Below are 26,669 nucleotides of genomic sequence, written 5' to 3'. Positions count from 1 at the left end.
GTAATGGTAATGCAGATTCAATCTATTTCACTTTCTATCACACCGATAACAAACTTTTATCCAGTAGCCATTTTGCGGCAGATTTCTCGCAGAGTGTCCTCTGGACGCCGCATGCGGCAAAGCTCCGGGATCCATTTGCTGGCTACTGGCAGCGGCCGTGGCGACAGCAGCGGCGCTGCGCTCCCCCGTTCTTTATCGAAAGCGCCTGCTACCGGTCATCGCTTTTGATGATTTAAAACGCTTTATTATAATTAAATGTTGCTCCATAGAAGATTGCTACGATTTCCATTCTCGCTCGAAAGCAACAGAGACTGACGCCCTGATTAGTAGATGGGTACTGTATTACATTAATCGGCAAGAGCTGAGTATGGCCCGAAATTAATTTTATAGACTTAGACGAAATTAAACCACCTCACTACATTCGATGAATTTATACATGCTTCATACCTCTTTCTTTTCCTTTCAAAGTCAATTATTTGTGCAACTTTTGGCCAATATTCGGATGTTTTCGTCAAGGCAGAGTGAGCATCTGTGGTGGAAAGTGTATTATAGTTCTTGTTTAATTCCTTACGGTAAGTCCATGCGATAAACTGTGTGAATACCTTGCAATGCATGCTCTGTAGCAGTGCAGGAACACTGCACGTTTGGAGTCCCATGTATGGATTCATGAAATATTTAACGTTGATCGGAAGTGATAGTTAAGGTCATCAGATTTAAACCAGAAAAAGTTATCGATTTTGAGGTTTCATAGAATGGAAAGGAATTGCTAACGCCGGCGTCAGAAAACGTCTACAGTTAAATGCTATTGCAAAATTTATAAGAGAGGAACTATATTTATCAACATGTTCACTTTATAAACAACCTCCTGACATGTTAGACCCATATGGCGAACAAAGCTCAAATTCGAATCGCTGACAGTAGGTTTGAATATTTTCAGAAAATAGTTTACAGTGAAGCACCTTGGCATTTGCATGCAGACATCCATGGTATTAAATGGTTCAAATGGCTCTGAGCACTATGGGACTCAACTTCTGAGGTCATTAGTCCCCTAGAACTTAGAACTAGTTAAACCTAACTAACCTAAGGACAACACACATATCCATGCCCGAGGCAGGATTCGAACCTGCGACCGTAGCGGTCTCGCGGTTCCAGACTGCAGTGCCTAGAACCGCACGGCCACTGCGGCCGGCATCCATGATATTAACATAATTTACTAAGTCGAAATTGCAAGAAGATTTATGTGTAAAGGCATTCTTCAGATTTAGCAGTTTGCAACTCCATTAGTTAAAATGGAAAATAAAACGTTCTGTTCAGCGGCCTTCACCGAGATTGGAACTGCCATTTCATATCGCATCAGCATCGCTACGCATAATGGAATCGCGACACACTGGCGACAACAGGCGGACTATAGGCTTTGCGATATTGCCTGAGCCTCAAAACGCAACATTAAACACACAAGCAGGTGTTACTTATATGAAAAATGCCGTTCTTACAGTCCAGAAATTAAATATACTTTCTAAGTGTTTAATCATATGAGTCTACGATGTGAAAAACGAATTCCAATTGAATTTACCGACGTAATGCCGGGCTACAACGCGGAAGTAAATGCACTCGCACTGTGTTGACAAATACTTGCTACGACGCTGCCAATTCTCAGCTCTATTATGAAACAGCTCTTTAGCGAAATGCTTGTCGTGATTGTCCGATCCGGTTCTTCAGAGGGTAGACGCGCGCGCACGTTTGGGTTTTATGCGGCGTTCTCCCCTGATAGTTTCTGACGTCGCCTTGTGGGCTACGTATACATTTGAGACATTCAACTATCATTAATCCAGAATGAATTAAGTTTCAGCTTCCGGCAAGGAAGAAGGCTGTTGACGCCGACATTATATCATTACAACGCAGGGAAAGCAAAACGGATGATTCAGTGTTTCTCATTCAGCATAAAGCATGTGAGATAATTTTCCGTAACGGTCATAATCATCTCAAAATACAAACGAAGTAAAAATACATCGAAAGCTTATTTTAATTGAATATAATGTAAGATATCAAACACTTTGCACCTCGATGTCGAATGTATCCATGTGCAATCTTTTGCAGCATACAAATAGAATGTCATGATTACCAAGAGAATGAAGAAATATGTTAGTATGGATGGAAGCAAGAAGAGAAGCAATCAACAGATATTCGATTCCACGTGGCATTCATTTCATTTGAGATTTAAGAAAAGGTAAAGCGGGATATTACTTTCGTTAACACGAAAGATATGCAGCACATATGGACAACGAGGAAGTCTGTGTCTTCATAAGTTTCCTCCTTGAAATGTGTATGCTCTATTATACAGGGTGTCCCAGCTATCTTGTCCACCCAAAATATCTCTGGAACAATAACAGCTATTGGAAAACGACTTTCACCGGAATCAATGTAGGACTGGGTCCCATGAATGTACATATTTGCAAACATTCTAAACCGAACGCATATGTGTTTTTTAACACAAACTTATGGTTTTTCAAATGCACCTACTATATTTTTCCTTCAGCAATCCATAGCATGACTAAGCACATACACAATGGCGTTGATTGCATCGCAATATTCCCATTACACCCCGAGATATTAAGACGCGAAGTTGACGCTTGAAACACCCGACACGCGCTGCTAGCGCACGTCCTGAGGCTCAGGCGTGAACCCCATGCTGCCCGTAATCGCGATGTGATTGACATGTGTAATCACACTGCCATACTTATCAAGAGGTCCAAAACGAATAATACGGTCTGCTGCCATCCTGCATTAACGTCGTACATTCCAGCAGGTATTTATCCCATAGGCTAGGGGTGATGCGGTTCTGTAACATATCTGTGTACCGCAACGTTAGTCACAAAGTTAACTTCGCTTATCGTTAATCCGTTACTAAAAAGGTAATGCCGTTCAACGTTAAAACTTTACTTTACTGTAGATCTAGCGCAAGTGACAGTTAATCATTCACTCGTAATAGTAAAATTCATGTTGATGGTTTTAGTGAAACGAGCAAGTGGACTAAAAGTTTTACCGTTGTTTAGGTAAAAATGTTTTGATTTGGGAAGTTCAGGTAGGACATAGAAGATGAATGTAAACATGTTTAACCAATTAGTTTTATTATCACATAATTATCAATCTTATGTTTATTTAATGCGTTAAATGACAAATTGTTGCAAACAAATGTTTCTTAACATCACTGGGTAAAATGGCCCTTTGTAGAAACTTCCACTACATACTAAACATAGCGTTCACATCTCATGCTCAAAGTGATGCCCATTGGCTTGCATACATAGGGTCACTCTGCGGATGAAGGATACCCACTTCGTGCTACTGTTTCCTCTTTGATGGCTGTACAAGCATCAATAATGCGTTGCTTCATTTCCTCTGGTGTTGTTGGTTCATGTTGGTAAACAGCACCCTTCACTGCTCCCCAAAGAAAATAATGTAGCGGTGTAAGGTCCGGAGATCGGGCAGCCCACCAACTGGGCCACCTCGTCCAATCCACCTACCAGGGAACTTATGGTTCAAAAGTCGTCGTGCTCGTAAGGCGTTACGTGCTGGGCATCCGTCATGCTGATACCACAAGACCATTCTCCGGTTCAGACGTACGGTGTCCAAGAGAACAGGAAGATTGGGTCGTATAAATCTGGAGTATTGTCTGCCATTTTGGATGCCATTTATAAAGAAAGGTCCGATAATGGTATCTCCAATAATCCCACACCAAACATTAACTTTCCACGGACGTTGATGCTCTACCTGACGGAGCCATTTTGGATTGTCTGCGGACCAATAATGCATATTCCTCATATTGACAATTCCTTTGTTGGAGAATGATGCCTCGTCGGTAAAGAGAACATCTCCAAAAAAATTCGGATTAGTTAGAAGATTTTGCTGAGACCACCGACAAAATGTTACCCTATTGCGGAAGTCATTTCCATGAAGATTCTGGTGTAAATGAACATGGTAAGGATGAAATTTATGACGTTTAAGAATACGCTGTGCACTTGATTTCGACACACCAACTTCACGTTCAATTTGACGTGTGCTGATTTGAGGATTCACAGCTATGGTAGCGAGCACAGCAACTTCAGCACGTACATCTGTGCGTGTTCTAGGACGATGTCTAGGTCTTGGATTTAAGCTTCCCGTTTCACGTAGACGAGATGTGAGACGACCAAACATCCGGCGCGAAGGCGATGGCTTGTCAGGGAATCGTCTTCTGTACAGTCGTTCTGCCTGAACAGCATTTCGTCCACCTACAACAGGGTACAGTACAGGCATGTAGAGCAGGGTAGAAAACAGACATATGAACTTAATAATCATAACGTTCGCTAACAGTACTTTCAACAAACAAGCAATCTCATAACGTATTTCCCGTCAACGTACATTCTCCATAGATCAGCAGCATTTCTACCATATCTTCATGTGTGTACATTATACTGTACAGTATAAGTTCCACAACACAACGTTTATTCACAATGTGTACTACCTCCGTCCGTCACTAGATTACTCTGATGCACGACTACACTGGCAAGCGGTGTACTGCACGCCAAAGCAACAACAAATGGGATGCTAGGAGGGTGGTGGATTACAGGAGTTTGCATGGGTCGCAAATCACAAACAAGGCGAAGTGGTAACTGTGGCAGTAGTGGGGACTACGTTGGACACTTGACTAGGTAGAGCCTGCGCGACAGGCACAATGGGTCATATAACGCATTAGATACAACCTGACGGGTGTACACCGATCGGTACTGGTTCATATTGTGTACGTAGATACGTAAAACGTGCAAGAGGGAAACCATTATGTGCTTATGAGAGTTGATGGCAGCAGACCGTATTATTCGTTTCGGACCTCTTGATAAGTATGGAGGTGTGATTACGCATGTCAATCACATCGCGATTACGGGCAGCATGGGGTTCACGCCTGAGCCTCAGGACGTGCGCTAGCAGCGCATGTCGGGTGTTCCAAGCGTCAACTTCGCGTCTCAATAGCTCGGGATGTAATGGGAATATTGCGATGCAATCAACGCCATTGTGTATTTGCTTTGTCATGCTATGGATTGCTGAAGAAAAAAATATAGGAGGTCCATTTAAAAAAACGTAAGTTTGTGTTAAAAAACACATATGCTTTCGTTTTAGAATGTTTCCAAATATGTAGATTCATGGGCCCCAGCCCTACATTGATACCGGCGAAAGTCGTTTTCCAATAGCTGTTATTGTTACAGACATATTTTGGGTGGACAAGATAGCTGGGACACCCTGTATACTAAGTAGCCTGATCGTTGTTTCCGTGGTGTTATCCTCTTGTTTGGCCCCTAAACGATGAACAGGTTCCAAATGCATGTCTCTGCATGAAAGTAGTTGATCGAACCCTCCTGAGTTTTTTTTTTTTTTGTGTATTTGCTTGGAATTCATGATGCAGACCCCTGTGTCTTCCCCCCCCCCCCCCACCCCCACCCCCCCCCCCCACCCCCTTGCCCTCGAGGGTTAGGTCTCCAAACTAAAACCGTTTTTTGTCCACTGGCATAATTTATTCAGACAGAATCAGCACAATACATCAAACAAAGCCTTCCATTTGCAGGTGAAACACTCTAACCAGCAGCTGACCCAAGGGTAATTCACGGTCATGGTCCGAAATTAGCAGCTCTCTGCTACTGTGGCATACTCTGTGCTACATTTTTGATTTTGCAGCACCAGTTTATCTGGTAACACTGTTAAATCAACAGGAGTAGTTGCAGAGTTGTGCCAGCATATCTGACCTCCTATTGACATCTTCACGTATCTCACTTCTCCTGAAGCTTCGATCACGAGATACCGAAGTAAATGAGTGTTTCCTGCATGGCGTAACATTCATTATTCCCTTCTTTCATAGCCACTCTCCATGTGCATCGATACCAAATAGGGATGTGAAAACTCTTGCGAGTGAGAGAATGACAATAATAATCGTAACAAGAACAAGCAAGTAATGAATGAGGTTTATTGCAATGCAGAACGAGAATAGCTGTAAAATAAAAATCTATAAAAATAGGTTGATCGTTGAGCTGGCACAATGCAAATATCTTCTTAGCATTTTGTTACTGAATTTAGTTCTGGATGTTTGCAGAGAAAAAGGACAATTCGGTACGTCTCGCTAGTGTAATATAATGTGAACCAGCAACTTCCCTTTTCTTAGAACACGACTCAAGCTGGTCCCCAAGTAGTTACGAAGGTACTGCTGCTTTCTGCTCCCTGACATTGTTCTGATGACGGTTAATGTAGATAGTTCTGATTATGAAATACAAAACATATTGCAGATTAGTTTCTAGGATCGTAATATTAAATTTGGGTTGTAGATGGCACTTGAACGTGACGACTAACCAGATGGCTCATCAGTATAAAAAGACAATATTATGACAATTTAGCAGGATTACTGAACATGAATTCTGAAATTGGGTGACTGACCGCAAAGGTGCGAAACGTCGTCAATATTACAAGAAATCCCAAGCACACTAATAATATGAAGATCGTCTTCGACATCTCGCCACTTTCACATTGCTATCTTCGCCCCACTCCAGACAGCCCTCGGTGGAGCTGCACTAAGTTGCCGATGTAATTGAAGGCCTTCAAACCGACAACAGACCACACAATGAAAAATACAAGAGAATTCTCTTGCAGCGTAAGCTTATTTTAACTAAACCTCAAATGATTATCCTATTAAAAAAAGTAAAATGTTACACACTGTTGACGTCAAACGGACATTATCTACGTTCTGTCTTGTGTCCTACTTATCTATATTATCAGGTGTACTATCAAAATGATTAGATATCATGGATGCTAATGTAAAGCGCTGATACCAGATGGTGGGTTCACGACAATATTGATGCAAAAGTGCAGTTGTGCATTTTCGTACGTTTTCACCTCCAGATCTACCATAGATAATGCATACTAACAAACTTGATCACTGTCCCTGTAATTTTTGCCCTCTTATTTCAGACCGAGTTGATGAACAAAGTAAAATTCGTGACTCTCATAGATGCTTCGAATCTGTTCAGTAATTTTATCAGTAATTTTGATGTGACTTAACGATTAGTGAGGTCTACGATCATGGCAACTCCTGCCAGTTTGCTAGGACACACTTACATGTGACAGGTAGCACCTGATTTAAAACTTACCGAAAGGAATTGATAAGACATATCTTTTGCAGCAAACCTGGAACTGCTTTCGGAGGCAACTACCGTTTTATAAAGTCACTACTTTACAACTATGATGCCAAGGAATTCCTGCATAAACTCTCTCATTGCCATAATCGTGGCTGCAGTAGATAACTGATAACTCACAACGTGAAGGATGAGACAAGGGATAGATTCTGCATGAAATGACCTTGTACTCACAAAATATTACTAAATAAGATATCATCAGAGGGAATATTCACAGTATTTCATACAGATGACAAGAAAATGTCAGGTGAATTTAGCAGGATAAATCAATCCCACAGCTGCAAATCATTGTTATGCCAACAGGGTTGCCAAATGATTCCTACAACATTGCAGTCTGGACCACGCTGACAGCAAGAAGAACGTGTTTTCGTAGCCTAAATATTTCATGATAGGATCCAGACATCCAATCTATCGCGAGAGAGTCTGCTCCCAAATTTTAGATATGTCGTGTGGCCATGTGCCTACAATTTAGAAATAATCCTCTGACTGTTATTCCCATTTATGTGATTCAGATGACTAGAAAGCTCTACCATGGGTTATCTATATGTCTACTGAAAGCAAGCGACATAACATAATAGCAGGATGCCTGTCATATACTTTCAGATAAGGTTTCCTGAGCGTCAGATGTATATGATATTAGCATTCTTACCCCATCAAAAAGGATTTCTTGTTATTGAATTTTACATACATTTTACTACTGAAGGCCTCAGGTTTCTTGCTTCTCACATACCAAACAATGGCTACCACTCTCGCTGTCGCATGTCATAACCTAATTCCTTCAGTTTCATCTGGTTTAACTTCGACTACAGTTCGTTATCCTTAAACATATGCCTTTGCTTCAAAAACTACAAGTATCATCTCTAGGTAATGTTCACTGCGGGACTACTCAAGAAGCTTTTCGAATAGAAGCGAAAATAGTTTAGCGGATGATAACTTTATTTCGTGGTACACCTCAGAACGAAAGAAGCAAAATAACAGTAAGAGCAGAAGGCTCATCATATCGAGCGTGGGCACCGTCAACGCAGCGCCCTGAATTTGTCCGTATTCCTCCGAATTTACTTCCTGATAGCCCAAAGGCGCTGTACTTCAAAAATATCAGCCTATTCGCACGGGAATTACTATCCACATGTAATTGCTAGAATATCTTGCTACGTCAAGTATCGGGTATCTGTTATCAGACGCTCGATCTGAGCTATTGATTTTTATTGAACCAACCTGCTGTGTTTAGGAAATTGATCAGAGCAACTGGATGAGTTTATTATTTTGATATAATGTATGAAAACCCACTTTTCCCACTTATCTTATCCTAAACAGTCCACGATTGGGTTGAGAGCAAGGTAAATAGTATGCATTGTGGATAGAATGGGAGTGAATATTGAAACGAAATTATTAGAATCATGGGAAGGCAATGATGTATCGATATGCAGTGACATGAGAGTTTTCTGAGGTAAAGGTCTGTCTCTGACATTGGAGAGAAGGGGGCTAGGTTTGTCTGTATTCTTACGTTAAGCTCATTGTGTAGAAAAGCGAGGGCAGATTTCACTGTGTGCTGGGGAGAAGACAGCCAGGAGTTTCAAATGCTTGAAATTCTGGAGCCTTGATTGGCCAGGGTGCACACCACCCTCGCCGTAGGCAGGGAGAGAGCGGTTGCGTGGTAAGGGAAAGGCGCTTGCCTGGGGACGACTGAAGCAACCGGATGGACTGAGGAAGTGGCGGAGCAAAATGCTCTCCGCAAAGGGAAAGGAATGAGTTACTTAAGGCTCTAATGTTCCGCCTTACGTGGTAACATTCTCTTTCAGAGTATATTTAATTTAATATAACATTTTTGAGGGAACCAAATTGTTTATAGACAGGTAAAAGATAGGCAAATGTGAGAATACTATGTTGCGACCGCTAAGAATCACTTGAAAGTTAACGGAATTTGATATTTCGATTGAGTAATTCGGTGAACAGTAAAGTGTTAGAATTCAATTGTAAAGCAGGTACGACACAAATAGGATACATGTGACGAGCTATTATAGTCTAAAGACACCACATGGGGCTGATGAAGAAAATGATGAAGAGCGGATGACTGAGAGCTAGGAACCATTAGTTTATAAGTAGGAATGTGTTGATTTACCATAATTCTTTTTAGTAATGGTCAATTTAAATTGATGATTCTGGTTAGTTTGTTTCAAAATCTGATCTGGAACTGTAGGAAAATATTATCTCGTGGCTTTAACTAATCAAGCTGCTAACAGAAATTCATGGTAGAAAGTAATGCTCTTAATTTTGATCTGGAAGAATTAGTTTTCAAAGAAGCCATTTGTAGCTTGTGTGTGTTTTAATTTGTAATTTGACGAGTTTCTGAAATTCTTGGATAATGGCAAGGTTGCTAATTTAATATGAAAGAATAAGGAGTCACCTTTTGTGGAATGAGTCAGTAGAAATTTACGTGTGAAGCTGATTTTTAGTACAACGGGATTTGAAAGGTGCGTGGGAATCACTGAGATGGCTTTCCTGAATTAAAAGAAGGGGAAACAGCGTAATAGTAATTCGTGTTGCCATGTTATCCACGCTATAGACGAACTAGAAATACTGTGAAAAGTTCTGTGTGTGTTTTTATGTATCTTTTCGAGGGGAGGCTTTGGATGGTATATTATTTAATGGTGCCGACGTATAATTAGGAAATCAGTATAGGTAACTTGTGGAGGGCATTTTTTCAGTTGAAATAACGTGCCGCGCGCTAATATGAGGGGAACGTAAATTTCGGAATCGCGACCGCGTGAACTTTCCAGCCACGCAGGACTTAGTTAACATCGAGGCACGTCAATAAATGAGAGGTATGATTGAAGAAGTTAGAATTTTTCTAGTACTGGTCCGCGTGGAGATACGATCATTGCTTTGCTCAATGGTAATAAGAGTGATAGTGTGTTGCTGTGACATTATGAATCATGCATTGTGGGCTATCATCCATTCCTTCCCGTGGGTGAGAAACCATAGCAAGTAAAATATCTTACTATGTGCTGTTACAAGATCAGCTGTTAGGAAATTTTATCCTGTATGTTACTGGTAATACCGTTATTATGTTTTGAGAGCTGAAAGTAAGACAGAATGAAAAGAAATACACTCCTGGAAATGGAAAAAAGAACACATTGACACCGGTGTGTCAGACCCACCATACTTGCTCCGGACACTGCGAGAGGGCTGTACAAGCAATGATCACACGCACGGCACAGCGGACACACCAGGAACCGCGGTGTTGGCCGTCGAATGGCGCTAGCTGCGCAGCATTTGTGCACCGCCGCCGTCAGTGTCAGCCAGTTTGCCGTGGCATACGGAGCTCCATCGCAGTCTTTAACACTGGTAGCATGCCACGACAGCGTGGACGTGAACCGTATGTGCAGTTGACGGACTTTGAGCGAGGGCGTATAGTGGGCATGCGGGAGGCCGGGTGGACGTACCGCCGAATTGCTCAACACGTGGGGCGTGAGGTCTCCACAGTACATCGATGTTGTCGCCAGTGGTCGGCGGAAGGTGCACGTGCCCGTCGACCTGGGACCGGACCGCAGCGACGCACGGATGCACGCCAAGACCGTAGGATCCTACGCAGTGCCGTAGGGGACCGCACCGCCACTTCCCAGCAAATTAGGGACACTGTTGCTTCTGGGGTATCGGCGAGGACCATTCGCAACCGTCTCCATGAAGCTGGGCTACGGTCCCGCACACCGTTAGGCCGTCTTCCGCTCACGCCCCAACATCGTGCAGCCCGCCTCCAGTGGTGTCGCGACAGGCGTGAATGGAGGGACGAAAGGAGACGTGTCGTCTTCAGCGATGAGGGTCGTTTCTGCCTTGGTGCCAATGATGGTCGTATGCGTGTTTGGCGCCGTGCAGGTGAGTGCCACAATCAGGACTGCATACGACCGAGGCACACAGGGCCAACACCCGGCATCATGGTGTGGGGAGCGATCTCCTACACTGGCCGTACACCACTGGTGATCGTCGAGGGGACACTGAATAGTGCACGGTACATCCAAACCGTCATCGAACCCATCGTTCTACCATTCCTAGACCGGCAAGGGAACTTGCTGTTCCAACAGGACAATGCACGTCCGCATGTATCCCGTGCCACCCAACGTGCTCTAGAAGGTGTAAGTCAACTACCCTGGCCAGCAAGATCTCCGGATCTGTCCCCCATTGAGCATGTTTGGGACTGGATGAAGCGTCGTCTCACGCGTTCTGCACGTCCAGCACGAACGCTGGTCCAACTGAGGCGCCAGGTGGAAATGGCATGGCAAGCCGTTCCACAGGACTACATCCAGCATCTCTACGATCGTCTCCATGGGAGAATAGCAGCCTGCATTGCTGCGAAAGGTGGATATACACTGTACTAGTGCCGACATTGTGCATGCTCTGTTGCCTGTGTCTATGTGCCTGTGGTTCTGTCAGTGTGATCATGTGATGTATCTGACCCCAGGAATGTGTCACTAAAGTTTCCCCTTCCTGGGACAATGAATTCACGGTGTTCTTATTTCAATTTCCAGGAGTGTAGCTTACAGAACGGAGGAGTTACTATGCAGGCCCAGTTACGATTCCTGTTACTTGCGTATTTTCTTTGAACACAGTCGGGTGATTAACAGTGTACCAAATTTGGGGTTAATACTACAAAATTAAACATTTATCCTTTGTGCGTACATTTGTTTATTCATTTCTTTGAGTAAAGAATTTAATTAGTAGTTGTTATGAGTAAGAATCACGCAGTGACACATTTAATGAGAATTCACATGGACCATTTAGCATTAGTAGGTTTCCGGAACACTTCAGGACCTTGCAACTGGTTTGGCTTTTATTTTTCTTTCAGTACTCTACCCATCCTCCCTCGTTGTCTATGATTGCTCGAAGGCGTCGGGGAAATGATAAGGCTAAATTCATCGAGAGATTGTGATGAGCGTTTATCTCCCACCATGTATCCTCTATATTTTCCCACAGAGTTTCTGAATTTCGTTGACCCATGTGGTAAGGACCTCGTAACGTCCGCCCATATATTTCCGCCGGCCGATGTGTCCGAGCGGTTCTAGGCGCTTCAGTCTGGAACCGCGCGACCGCTACGGTCGCAGGTTCGAATCCTGCCTCGGGCATGGATGTTTCTCATGTCCTTAGGTTAGTTAGATTTAAATAGTTCTAAGTTCTAGGGGTTTGATGACATCAGATGTTAAGACCCATAGTGCTCAGAGCCATTTTTGAACCACATATTTTCAGTGGGGTTTAGGTTTGGTGATTTTGGCACGAAAGGAAGAAGTTTTATTCTCTGCTGACCTTGGAACCAGTTCTGGACGGCTCTGCTATTATGAATCGGGCTATGGTCCTGTAAAGAAATGATCATCCATTAACTTAGAAATTAAATACTTCTGACTAATACTATGAATTTCCATACTGTGAAAAAATTCGACAACTGCATTGGCTGTGTAGTCTAAGCTGCAGGTTTATAAATTATTCGGAGGATTCCACATTAAAAAATCCTTTGCTGATAGCTTTTGACAAAAACCTACATTGACAAGGGGAGGGTACTGGGACGGGGATCAGAATGTAGTTTAAGGCGTCAGTTATAAGACGCAGGTAGGACTTCTTTCAGAATACGCCATCCTCCTATGCTTTGGTAATGATGAGGTGGGATGTAAGTTGTTCAATGCAGTGCAACAGCCAGTTGAACTGTTCGACTCTGTTGCATGGTTGTAAAGCTAATCTGCTTCGCTTATTCAAAACGATTGCTAGCCTTCACTATACAATTCTTTTTTTCTATCTTTCCACTGACAAAGATCTATAGAAGAAAGAAATTTGTTTTATAGCGAGATATTCTCTACGGACATTACACGTGCTCGATCGCTCAATGTGTTGCATTTACAACAATTCGTGTATGCAGCGTTGCTGTTATGACTAAGACCATAAAATCTGTAAATCGTAAACCAATTAATATATTTGCATGCGCCTACGGAATATTAAACATGAAAACAATTTGTTTCTTTGTCATATAATTTTTAATCAAGGCAATTTTACAGCTATTCTCGTTCTGCATTGCAATAAACCTCATTCATTACTTGCTTGTTCTTGTTACGATTATTATTGTCATTCTCTCACTCGGAAGAGTTTTCACATCCCTATTTGGTATCGATGCACATGGAGAGTGGCTATGAAAGAAGGGAATAATGAATGTTACGCCATGAAGGAAACACTCATTTACTTCGGCATCTCGTGATCGAAGCTTCAGGAGAAGTGAGATACGTGAAGATGTCGATAGGAGGTCAGATATGCTGGCACAACTCTGCAACTACTCCTGTTGATTTAACAGTGTTACCAGATAAACTGATGCTGCAAAATCAAAAATGTAGCACAGAGTATGCCACAGTAGCAGAGAGCTGCTAATTTCGGACCATGACCGTGAATTACCCTTGGGTCAGCTGCTGGTTAGAGTGTTGCATCTGCAAATGGAAGGCTTTGTTTGATGTATTGTGCTGATTCTGTCTGAATAAATTATGCCAGTGGATAAAAAACGGTTTTAGTTTGGAGACCTAACCCTCGATGGCAGGGGGGGGGGGGGGGGGGGAAGGCACAGGGGCCTGCATCATGAATTCCAAGCAAATACACAAAAAAAAATAACTCAGGAAGGGTTCGAACAACTACTTTCATGCAGGGACATGCATTTGGAACCTGTTCATCGTTTAGGGGCCAAACAAGAGGATAACACCACGGAAACAATGATCAGGCTACTTAGTATATAAGAGAGCATACACATTTCAAGGAGGAAACTTATGAAGACACAGACTTCCTCGTTCTCCATATGTGCGGCATACCTTTCGTTTTAACGAAAGTAATATCCCGGTTTACCTCTTCTTAAATCTCAAATGAAATGAATGCCATGTGGAATCCAATATCTGTTGATTGCTTCTCTTCTTGCTTCCATCCATACCAACATATTTCTTCATTCCCTTGGTAATCATGACGTTCTATATGTATGCTGCAAAAGATTGCACGTGGATACATTCGTCACCGAGGTGCAAAGTGTTTGATATCTTACATTATATTCAATTAAAATAAGCTTTCGATGTACTTTTACTTCGTTTGTATTTTGAGATGATTATGAACGATACGGAAAATTATCTCACATGCTTTATGCTGAATGAGAAACACTGAATCATCCGTTTTGCTTTCCCTGCGTTGTAATGGTATAATGTCGGCGTCAACAGCCTTCTTCCACGCCGGAAGCTGAAACTTAATTCATTCTGGATTAATGATAATTGTATGCCTCACAAGGCGACGTCAGAAACTATCAGGGGAGAACGCCGCATAAAAACTAAACGTGCGCACGCGTCTCCCCTCTGAAGAGCCGGATCGGACAATCACGACAAGCATTTCGCTAAAGAGCTGTTTCATAATAGAGCTGAGAATTGGCAGCGTCGTAGCAAGTATTTGTCAACACAGTGCGAGTGCATTTACTTCCGGGTGTAGCCCGGCATTGCGTCGCTAAATTCACTTGGAATTCGTTTTTCACATCGAAGACTCGTATGATGAGACACTTAGAAAGTATATTTAATTTCTGGACTCTAAGAACGGCATTTTTCACATAAGTAACACCTGTTTGTGTGTTTAATGTTGCGTTTTGAGGCTCAGGCAATATCGCAAAGCCTATAGTCCGCCTGTTGTCGCCAATGTGTCGTTAGCTCAGCGATTCCATTATGCGTAGCGATGCTGATGCGATATGAAATGGCAGTTCGGATCTCGGTGAAGGCCGCTGAACGGAACGTTTTATTTTCCATTTTAACTAATGGAGTTGCAAACTGCTAAATCTGAAGAATGCCTTTACACATAAATCTTCTTGCAATTTCGACTTAGTAAATTATGTTAATATCATGGATGTCTGCATGCAAATGCCAAGGTGCTTCACTGTAAACTATTTTCTGAAAATATTCAAACCTACTGTCAGCGATTCGAATTTGAGCTTTGTTCGCCATATGGGTCTAACATGTCAGGAGGTTGTTTATGAAGTGAACATGTTGATAAATATAGTTACTCTCTTATAAATTTTGCAATAGCATTTAACTGTAGACGTTTTCTGACGCCGGCGTTAGCAATTCCTTTCCATTCTATGAAACCTCAAAATCGATAACTTTTTCTGGTTTAAATCTGAGGACCTTAACTATCACTTCCGATCAACGTTAAATATTTCATGAATCCATACATGGGACTCCAAACGTGCAGTGTTCCTGCACTGCTACAGAGCATGCATTGCAAGGTATTCACACAGTTTATCGCATGGACTTACCGTAAGGAATGAAACAAGAACTATAATACACTTTCTACCACAGACGCTCACTCTGTCTTGACGAAAACATCCGAATATTGGCCAAAAGTTGCACAAATAATTGAGTTTGAAAGGAAAAGAAAGAGGTATGAAGCATTTATAAATTCATCGAATGCAGTGATGTGGTTTAATTTCGTCTAAGTCTATAAAATTAATTTCGGGCCATACTCAGCTCTTGCCGATTAATGTAATACAGTACCCATCTACTAATCAGGGCGTCAGTCTCTGTTGCTTTCGAGCGAGAATGGAAATCGTAGTAATCTTCTATGGAGCAACATTTAATTATAATAAAGCGTTTTAAATCATCAAAAGCGATGACCGGTAGCAGGCGCTTTCGATAAAGAACGGGGGAGTGCAGCGCCGCTGCTGTCGCCACGGCCGCTGCCAGTAGCCAGCAAATGGATCCCGGAGCTTTGCCGCATGCGGCGTCCAGAGGAGGACACTCTGCGAGAAATCTGCCGCAAAATGGCTACTGGATAAAAGTTTGTTATCGGTGTGATAGAAAGTGAAATAGATTGAATCTGCATTACCATTACATTCACGTCTTCAGCATTTAGTTGGAAGAGGCTATAAAAATTTTTTTGCGCCAGATAGTTTCGATCCACAGACATTGTAGACAGAAACAACGCACGGTACCGCTATACCACGGGGGTAAACAGTGTATAGTATCTCTTATATGGGACAAGACTTCCTCCAGGAAGTGCCGCAGTCTACAGTGTTGCCAGATTGTGCAGATAGCCGGACTTTGAGAATTAGCGAGTTGGCCAGTTTATTTGTCCCATGTCGCGATCAGCACGGACTTTGCCTCTGCAGCGGCCGGCCGCCGGTCGAGTTTTATGTCAAAGGGTGTACATAGGCATATGAAATCCTTTGTGGGGGAGGGGGGGGGGGATGAGCCTGCCTGCGGGTAGGTAGATGCTCTCCCTGTGCCTTCCCTTCCTCTGGGTACGTCCATGTGCCAATATTTACGAGGTGTCCCAGGAAGAATTGCCACTTTTCAGGAATATGACGAAAACGATGTTTAGAAATAAAACACTTTGTGTACACATATGCTCTATTACGAATGGTTTCTGAGACATAACATATTTAATTTGCATTGTTATTTATTTTATGTACACACATAAAAAAAAATTGCATCACCTCTGTTCCGAGAGTTCCGGAACCTGTACAGAAAATTGGAATAGAGATCAACATAAACATCATTTTCGCCCTTATTATTGCTCATGAAAACAAGATATTGTATGTTGTCCCACCATACAGCGAGACCTTCAGAGGTAGTGGTCCAGACTGCTGTACACACCGGTACCTCTAATACCCAGTAACGCGTCCTCTTGCATTGATGCATGCCTGTATTCGTCGTGGCATACTATCCACAAGTTCATTAAGGCACTGTTGGTCCAGATTGTCCCACTCCACAACGGCGATTCATTGCAGATCTGATAGAGTTGTTGGTGGGTCGGTCACGTAGTCCATAAACAGCCCTTTTCAGTCTATCCCAGGTATGTGCGATAGGGTTCATGTCTGGAGAACACGCTAGCCACTCTAGTCGAGCGACGTCGTTATCGTGAAGAAAGTCATTCACAAGATGTGCACGATGGGGCGCGAATTGTTGCCCATGAAGATGAATTCCTCGTCAATATGCTGCCGATATGGTTGCACTGTCGGTCGTAGGACGGCATTCACTTATCGTACAGCCGTTACGGCGCCTCTCATGACCACCAGTCGCGTACGTTGGCCCCACATATGGCCACCCAAAACATCAGGGAACCTCCGTCTCGCTGCACTCGCTGGACAGTGTGTGTAAGGCGTTCAGCCTGACCGGGTTGCCTCCAAAAACGTCTCCGACGATTGTCTGGTTGAAGGCATACGCGACACTCATCGGTGAAGAGAACGCGATGAGCGGTCCATTCGGCATATTGTTGGGTCCATCTGTACCGCGCTGCATGGTGTCGCCATGGACGTCGGGAGTGAAGATGCGCATCATGCAGCCTACTGCGCACAGTTTGAGTCATAACACGACGTCCTGTGGCTGCACGAACAGCATTATTCAGCATGGTGTCGTTGCTGTCAGGGTTCCTCCGAGCCATAATCCGTAGGTAGCGGTCATCCACTGCAGTAGTAGCCGTTGGGCGGCCTGAGCGAGGCATGTCATCGACAGTTCCTGTCTCTCTGTATCTCCTCCATGTCCGAACAACATCGCTCAGGTTCACTCCGAGACGCCTGGACACTTCCTTTCCTGGCACAAAGTAACAATGCGGACGCGATCGAACCGCGGTGTTGACCGTGTACGCATGGTTGAACTACTGACAACACGAGCCGTGTACCTCCTTCCTGGTGGAATGACTGGAACTGATCGGCTGTCGGATCCCCTCCGTCTAATAGGCGCCGCTCATGCATGATTGTTCATATCTTTGGGCGAGTTTAGTGACATCTCTCAACGGTCACAGGGACTGTGATCCAATATCCACAGTGAACGTCTATCTTCAGGAGTTCAGGGAACTGGGGTAATGCAAAACTTTTTTCGATGTGTGTATTACTCAGTATATTGTCGGATTTACACATGCACGTATGTACAGTTATCAGCGCACAATACAACATGCGCTTTACGAAGTATCATTTGAAAAATACGTGTTTTTAACGCATTCGCGTCCAAACGTTATCGTCCACATAATTTTACAGCTGATGTACAGTCTTCACAAGAATTGTTCGAATACCCCATCGTCAAATCCAATGCACTGCATTTGTGCACTGTTTCGAGAACATATTGTGTCGCTGGTCTGAGTGCCTCTGCACATTCCCTGATAGGAACAAGCAGTTCATCTGGCGTATATACACTATGTGATCAAAAGTATCCGGACACCTCCCAAAACATACGTTTTTCGTATTTGGTGCATTGTGTTGACACCTACTGGCAGGTACTCCATATGACGTCAGTAGTCATTAGACGTTGTGAGAGAGCAGACTGGGGCGCTCCGCGGAACTCACGGACTTGGAACGTGGTCAGGTGATTGAGAGTCACTTGTGTCATACGTCTGTGCGCGAGATTTCCACACTCCTAAACATCCCAAGGTCCACTGTTTCCGATATCATAGTTCAGTGGATACGTGAAGGGACACGTACAGCACAATACTGACAGGCCGACCTCATCTGTTGACTGACAGAGACCGTGGACAGTTGAAGAGAGTCGTAATGTGTAATAACAAGACATCTATACAGACCATCACATAGGAATTGTAAACTGCATCAGTATCCACTGCGAGTACTATGACGGATAGGCGGGAGGTGAGAAAACTTAGATTTGATGGTCGAGCGTCTGCTTATAAGCCACACATCACGCCGGTAAATGCCAAACGACGCCTCGCTTGGTGCAAGGAGCGTAAACACTGGACGATCGAACAGTGGAAAAACGTTGTGTGGAGTGACGAATCACTGTGCACAATGTGGCGATCCTATCGCAGAGTGTGGATATGGCAAATGCCCAGTGAACGTCATCTGCCAGCGTGTGTAGCCAGTAAAGTTCGGAGGCGGTGGTATTATGGTGTGGTCGTGTTTTTCATGGAGGGGGCGTGCACCCCTTGTTGTTTTGCGTGGTACTATCACAGCACAGGCCTACACTGATGTTTTAAGCACCTTATTGCTTCCCATTGTCGAAGAGAAATTCGAGGATGGCGACTGCGTCTTTCAACAAGATCGAGCACCTGTTCATAGTGCACGGCCTGTGGAGGAGTGGTTACACGACAATAACATTCCTGTAATGGATTGACCTGCTCAGAGTCCTGACCTGAATCCTATAGAGCACCTTTGGGATGTTTTGGTACGCCGCTTTCGTGCCAAGGCTCACCGACCGACATCGATACCTCTCCTCAGCGCAGCACTCCCAGAAGAATGGGCTGCCATTCTCCAAAAATCCTTCCAGCACCTGACTGAACGTATGTCTGCGAGAGTGGAAGCTGTTATCTTGATGGCGCCACGAACTTGTAAGTCATTTTCTATCAGGTGTCCGTATACTTTTGATCACATAGCGTACCTTAGACTTCGTCCAACCCCATAAACAAAAACTGAATGGCGCAAAGTCTGTAGATCTTGGTGGCCAGTTAATTGCACTGCTTTTATCCGTCCAGTTATCAGGGTAAGTGCGCCTCTAACAAAAAACAAAAAGGAAAGTGTGTTCTATCTATTTGGAATAGGACATAAATGTCCATATGAAGTTTTTTGCTTCAAATGCGCGCTCTTTTCACGTCCCTGAACCCTGAACATTCCTCCTGGGACGTCCTGGTTATCACTAAGCAAGTACCCCGGGGCACGGAACACGGATACAGTTGCAGGCTGCCCATTTAACGGCTTAGAGGGGCAAAAAAGTTTGATTTTCAATATTTCGCGTAACTAGTGATCGAATTTAAAAATATAAAATGCTGACATAATGAGTCATTATGGGGTATAATCATATGTGAATGGTTCAACATAGCAATCATGTGTGAGTATTAGAGTATTACGTCTGGACTTCATTCATCCCTTATTTAAAAATGAGAGCACCTACTGACTTCCAGCGAACTTTACGCATAATTTCTAACTTTTACGAAACATTTTCTCTCTGGCTCCATCCACAAAACTGCGAAAGGAAAAGTTTTTCGCTTGCTACATTTTTCGCTTTTCGTGCAGTGAAACTGCCGCATCGGGCGTGACGTTTTAATTTGTTTCTTTTTTACTACGAACTCTGTTAGCAATACTTTTTGCATACAGTACTCAAATATAACACTGAATATACCTATAAAATTTTGTCATTGTACGACAAAGATTCAGGAGATATGGCGTCACAAACTTTTGTTTGAAAAGGACCGTAAATTGTCCTGAATATAGTCATCCAGTGTTTGATAATGAGAGCACTTAGCGCCTTCAGACAGTCCTGAAACATAATTTCAAACATTTTCAAAACTTTTCTCGCTTACGTGCGTAACGTCAAATATTTAACAGGCTAACTCATTTATAATCAGAACATGGGAGTTGTTTCTTTGAAGAGTCAGGGGTTTACTCGTGATCAGTAAATCGACAAGTCCGTGGGCTCTGAACAGAGCACCGGAAAAAAAGGCACCACACACACAACTGAGCCGGTCATTTCTAAAGGCCCTCGTAAACGATCAGACAGTTTGTAAAACTTCGCTACGTTTGCCAAGTATTGGAGCATGCACATTGCTGTTTGGCGTGTTGGAGATGAATTTTGATTTACGGAAAATTTGACAACGTGCAGACGTTGTTTGTGTTAATGTTTCACCGCATAAGTTTAGTGAAAAACAGTTTTATTACAATTTATCTCAATGTATCGCGAGTTTCCACAACTATGGAAACTGCAGTCAAGGATATAAACAAGCAGCCCTGGTAATTAACAAAATGAGAGAGTTTTTACGTCGTTCTCAGCCATATATTACACAGGAGAAGGTTAAGAAGAAAATCAGTCTTCTATGCACAATATACAACCGGGAGGTCAATTAAATAAAAAACAAAAATCAAAGTTCTCCGGTCCCTGAGCGCGCGATCTAGGGTATGTGTTCCCATGTTGCGTACGTTAATGAAGTGCCATTAAGGGACCAAGAAGAAGAGAATAAATTTTCGCATATTTGAGTCTTATTTTTCAACGCGAGGACGAAGTCACTCAAAACAAGTTTTTGAAAGTTTCACTGTCTATTCTTAGAAAGTTGATGTAATCATCATGTTCTAAGTGTAACACTTTCTTTAACAGATTTTCACGCGTATACTTCTCTTTAATCTCAAACCATTCCTGGACCAGCGTTCTTCTTCTTCCTTGTCTTTAAACGCTATGCCAAAGTCAGTGCTACGAATGTTTTTCCTGCGTTTGTAGCTATTCCCTCTAGTGCCAGAAGAACAGCATACACGAACAGAGTCTGCTCAAAAGTCAGGTTAAATCGACAAACTTTGTTGGTACGTGTAAAGGCTTGTTTGACAAATCCGAGGCTAGGTAATAGCGAATTTGACAAACAAGTTTGATCGTTTAGGGGGCCTTGCGCAGCTCAGCGGGTGAGAACAGCCCCTGCTCTAATGAAAGGTGTGCAGTCGTCCAGTGCTGGTAACGACAATGCGTCTCTGCACATGGGTCACGTTATTTTGCACAAGTTCTAAGTGGACAGCTCTTTTTTTTCTAGCTTTTTCGTTTATACTAAAATCACCATTGCTAGGTAAGAATGAATGAGAACTTTAAACTGATGTTTCCTATTTTTAGGTCAGAAGCTTGAGGTACTTTTAAAAAAGTTAGCACCAACTTTGGTTTTGTCCAGGGCCCAAATCTGAAAACAGGACTACATGCATAAAGTTTCGCGCGTTCCCTCTAAAATACTGAAACTCAAATACCAGTTATCCCGTTTTTATAAAAACTATTAAACTTTAAAGATACACCATGAAACCGTGAATATTATAAAACAAGGTTATTGTGGAATTGGTTCAAGGCAGCTCTTTCTGAGGCCAATAGGTTTAATGAGTTAATTAAACTACTGACTTCATTCGACACTACACTTAAAAAATCATTTTTTTGCAATGAAATGGTAAGTTCTATGGAAAAATAGTGCAAAATTGACTTTGTTTGTAGCTAAATCATCTTCTCTGTCTGGTTAGCCTCGATAGCAGCACCTCCATCGAAATTCTTTGAAAAAGTAGTCCAGACTATAATTGCAGTTTACACACTTTAACTGCACTTGTATGCTATACAAACATCTGTTTGCAGCCAGTTAGATTCTTATATCCTTTAATTACGGTACAGATAAAGGAGTTAATGACCTATAATATTGTTCGAATGCTGTAACGTAATCATACCTGAATCAGTCAGAATTGTTCACATGAGGCGAGTAAATCATTAACACAGTCACTGTGCAAGTCCCTCATTACACTGTCCTCCCAAGCAGACAATCATATCAGAATGAGTAAAGTATGCACAGTAAGTATCGGTTTTGAAAACAATCTCGTTCATGACCTACCTCCATTCCTGATAACCATTTTTAAAGTATAACACCGCCCAGGATAACAATTACATATCCAGAGACAAATTAATCATTTAAAATAGTCACTAAAATATTTAATCTCCCAGATGCGAAATTTAGGTAAAACGTGGTACATTTTCTGTCTTTTAATCTGTACCAAATTGACTGCGGTACATTTCCCCATATGAACACGCACCGATGTAGGTCCATTCAGAACACATCGCAGACTGAACTCCAGCAGAAGTAACATGGATTCCATCTTGCTACTTATATAAGTTTTATTTTTTGCCAGTTTTTCACAAGTTACAATTAAAAATTCACATTTCTGAGTAAGTTAACAGAGAATGCGTATTCTTTTAAAGATGAACTTTCAGATACAGTAATAATTTCTGTAGAGTTACACTGTCTCGTTTGCCTAAATATGGGACCCTATTTTAGTAATACTGTCTTACCTACCGATGTTAATTGCTTCGAAATTAATTGAGCCCATGTGCTACTAAGGTATCTTTGGTACTGGTTACTTGAATACTTTATGTATTTATACAGATTTTTGGCTTACTTTATCACGAAGTTATTAACTGTGCGGATGTTTACATATGAACAATAATGACAAAACTTGAAATTAATGTTGTTTTGTAATTAACACGATTTTTAGGCAAACCAGCTAGTTCGATACACTTCTGGTAATCGAAACAATGTATAACAGGTAACAAAGTTAAGTTGAATAGTGTCAGTATTTCATATTTCTAGGTGCTGATTATACCACTTGTTCAACAGCTTGTCTGTTTTTGGAACAAAATACGTCACTGGTTCTGCGTATCAAGGATCCGACAGTTTTTTGGTAGGTTTGCGGAGGTTTCTGGTTTTAGATGCGTACGCACAGGTCCTGTGATTTTGTCGCCGAGGCATCAACGTGAGTTCACTATAATGCTCCTCAATCCACTGTAGTAAGTTTCTGGTGCCCAGACACGGACAATTACGCTGCTGAAAGATGACATCGCTGTTGGGGAAGACATTAAGCACGAAGGGACGCAGGCGGTTCGCAGTTGTCTGCGTGTCTTTGTTTACTACCACAGATCCCATGCAAGTGGAGGAGAATGTCTCCCATCGCATAATACTGCTCCCACCAGCCTGGGGCCGTGACGCGCTGCACGTTTCGCCTCGATGACGGCGTTTAAGGAGACGGCCATCGACCTTGTGTAGCACAAGTGTGATTCACCCGAAGAGCCGACAAGTTTCCATTGATCGACGGTCGAATCCAGATGGTCCTGGGCCCACTGCAATCGTAACTGATGTCGTTGGGTCAACATGTGAAGACCTGGGGGTGGTCTGCTGCGGAGCGATATGTTCAACAATGCACAATGAGCGGTGTGATCCGAAACATTTGTGCCAGCAGCAGTACTGTGCTCTTTCGGCAGAGATGCCAAGATCACCACATATCCTACTTTACAGAGCACACAAGCCTTCGAACGCCACGTTCTATGAAGAGTCGTGGACGTTGAATTATTTAGCACCTAGTGGTAGTTTTTACTGTCCTTCTACCTCTTTGCGTAGATGCTAACGACAGTAGCGCATGATCATTCGACCAGCTCAGCCGTTTTCGGGATACTCGTTCACAGGCTCTGCGTAACAATAAACTGCCCTTTGTGAAAGTCGCTTATCTCAACGGATTTCCCCATCTCAGCCAGGATTATCCCCCATCCGTGTTTGCTCCGCTTACATACCGGGTGACCAAAAAGTCAGTATAAATTTGAAAACTTAATACACCACAGAATAATGTAGATAGAGAAGTAAAAATTGACACATATGCTTGGAATGACATGGGGTCTTATTAGAACCAAAAAGAAACAAAAATATTGCTAGACGCGTGAAAGATCTCTTGCGCGCGTCGTTTGGTGATGATCGTGTGCTCAGCCGCCACTTTCGTCATGCTTGGCCTCCAAGGTCCCTAGGGATGCTGAAAGACAACATGCTACGCCAGTGCCTCACCATAACTCTGGACATGCTTTACAGCGCTGTTCGCAACATTATTCCTCGACTACAGCTATTGTTGAGGAATGATGGTGGACATATTGAGCATTTCCTGTAAAGGACATCATCTTTGCTTTGTCTTACTTTGTTATGCTAATTATTGCTATTCTGATCAGATGAAGCGCCATCTGTCGGACGTTTTTCGAACTTTTGTATTTTTTTGGTTCTAATAAAACCCCATGTCATTCCAAGCATGTGTGTCAATTTGTACCTCTCTATCTACATTATTCCGTGATTTATTCAGTTTTCAAATTTATACTGACTTTTTGATCACCCAGTACTTTTGTTACTGTGTCACGTGCCCGCAACACCACCAGGCGACATCCAACGCCGCGGTTGGCAGTGGTCATAATGTTTTGACTTATCAGTGTATAACATCGAATATATCACAAAATTTGCGGAAAAAATAATAATATTTGGGGAAGAGAAACATCAGAGATGGAAAGAACCTACCTCCTGTGTCACGGTTCACTTTAGCTCTTGACCGTGCTATCCAGTTTTCACCTGATGCACAACACAACAGTGCAGACCTCATCGTCAGGTACAGACTCCGTCTGTTGAGCGTTTATCCATCACCTGTCTCTGACAAAACCTCATTTTCACGCCCAGGAATCACCGGACATGATCCCTGCGCTGCGGTCAATCGTGCGGGGCTACGCCTCCAGCTGGCTGGGCAACGTGGAAGGCTGCAGGGAGGCGCTGTCGCAGCCCCAGACGCGGCAACTGGTGCGCTCCGGCGGCCGCTACGACCTGGTCATCACCGACATCCACTTCACAGACTGCACGGCTGCCTTCGCGCACCACCTGGGCGCGCCGCTAATCAACGTCGCCACCAGCTTCCCCTTCTCCTGGACACACGACAGGGTGCGTCATTTGAGATTCACACCGATGAGCCAAAGCATTGGGACCACCTGTTTAGTAATGTTGCTCCAGTATGCAAACACAATACAGCAGCGATTCTGCTTGGTATGGACTCTGTAAGTCCTTGACAGGATTACAGAAGTATGTGGCACCAAATGTCTACGCACAAGTCAAGCAATACCCGCAAATTACGGAATGGTGGTTTAATGGACACTCAGTTGGCTCCCGATATGCGTTCCAATGGGTACAGACCAGACACGTGTACTCCGCGAGACATCAGTGTGAGTTCACTATAATGCTCCTCAAACCACTGTAGCACGTTTCTGATCTTGCAACACAGGCAGTTATTCTACAGGAAGAGACACCATTGTAGGGGACACCATTCAAGCATGAAGCGAAGCACATGGTTCGCAATATGTTCATGCATTTTACTGCTGTCATGATGCCTTCGATTACCACAACAGTTCCCAAGGAAGCCCAACTCAGTGTAGCCCATAGCATGATTCTACCCTCACCGGCCAGCACCTGTGGAGTGGTTGATGTTTCGTGCAGCCATTCGCCTGGATGACGGCGTGTAAATACCGAACCATCGTCCTGTTGTAACAAGAAATGTGACTCATTCGACAGGCGACACATCGCCATTGTTCCACAGTGAAAACTCAGTGATGCTGTGCCCACCCAAATCGTAACTTTTTATTTATTTTTATTTATTTATTCAATGTTCCGTGGGACCAAATTAAGGAGAAGTCTCCATGGTCATGGAACGAGTCAATACATGAAATTATAACACGATAGTAGAAACAGATAAAATGAAATATAAAAAAACATATTCAGGCGACCAGTCGTAAGTTTACATAAAGAAAATCAACAATGTAACACTAGAATTTGCTTAATTTTTTAGCTCTTCCAGGAGCTCCTCGACAGGATAGAAGGAGTGAGCCATGAGGAAACTCTTCAGTTAGACTTAAAAGAGTTTGGGCTACTGCTAAGATTTTTGAGTTCCTGTGGTAGCTTATTGAAAGTGGATGCAGCAGAACACTGCACTCCTTTCTGCACAAGAGTCAAGGAAGTGCATTCCACATGCACATTGGATTTCTGCCTAGTATTAATTGAGTGAAAGCTGCTAACTCTTGGGAGTAGGCTAATATTGCTAACAACAAACGACATAAAAGAAAATATATACTGTGAGAGCAATGTCAGAATTCCCAGACTATTGAATAGGGGTCGACAAGAGGTTCTCGAACTTACACC

General features: G+C 43.0%; 1 protein-coding gene across 1 annotated transcript in view; it reads left to right on the top strand.

Moving 5' to 3' along the window:
- Positions 1–26,669, top strand: part of LOC124799218 (UDP-glycosyltransferase UGT5-like) — a 177,621-nt gene that overhangs the window by 56,628 nt on the left and 94,324 nt on the right. Inside the window, exon 3 of the mRNA XM_047262754.1 lies at positions 25,167–25,421. Within this exon, the coding sequence (XP_047118710.1) occupies positions 25,167–25,421 (255 nt within the window). The remainder of the gene's footprint in view (positions 1–25,166; positions 25,422–26,669) is intronic.

This window comes from Schistocerca piceifrons, chromosome 5, assembly GCF_021461385.2.
Source record: "Schistocerca piceifrons isolate TAMUIC-IGC-003096 chromosome 5, iqSchPice1.1, whole genome shotgun sequence".
Taxonomy (NCBI): Eukaryota; Metazoa; Arthropoda; class Insecta; order Orthoptera; family Acrididae; genus Schistocerca; species Schistocerca piceifrons.
Note: the sequence above shows the minus strand (reverse complement) of the source record. Positions and strands in the feature narration are given on the sequence as shown.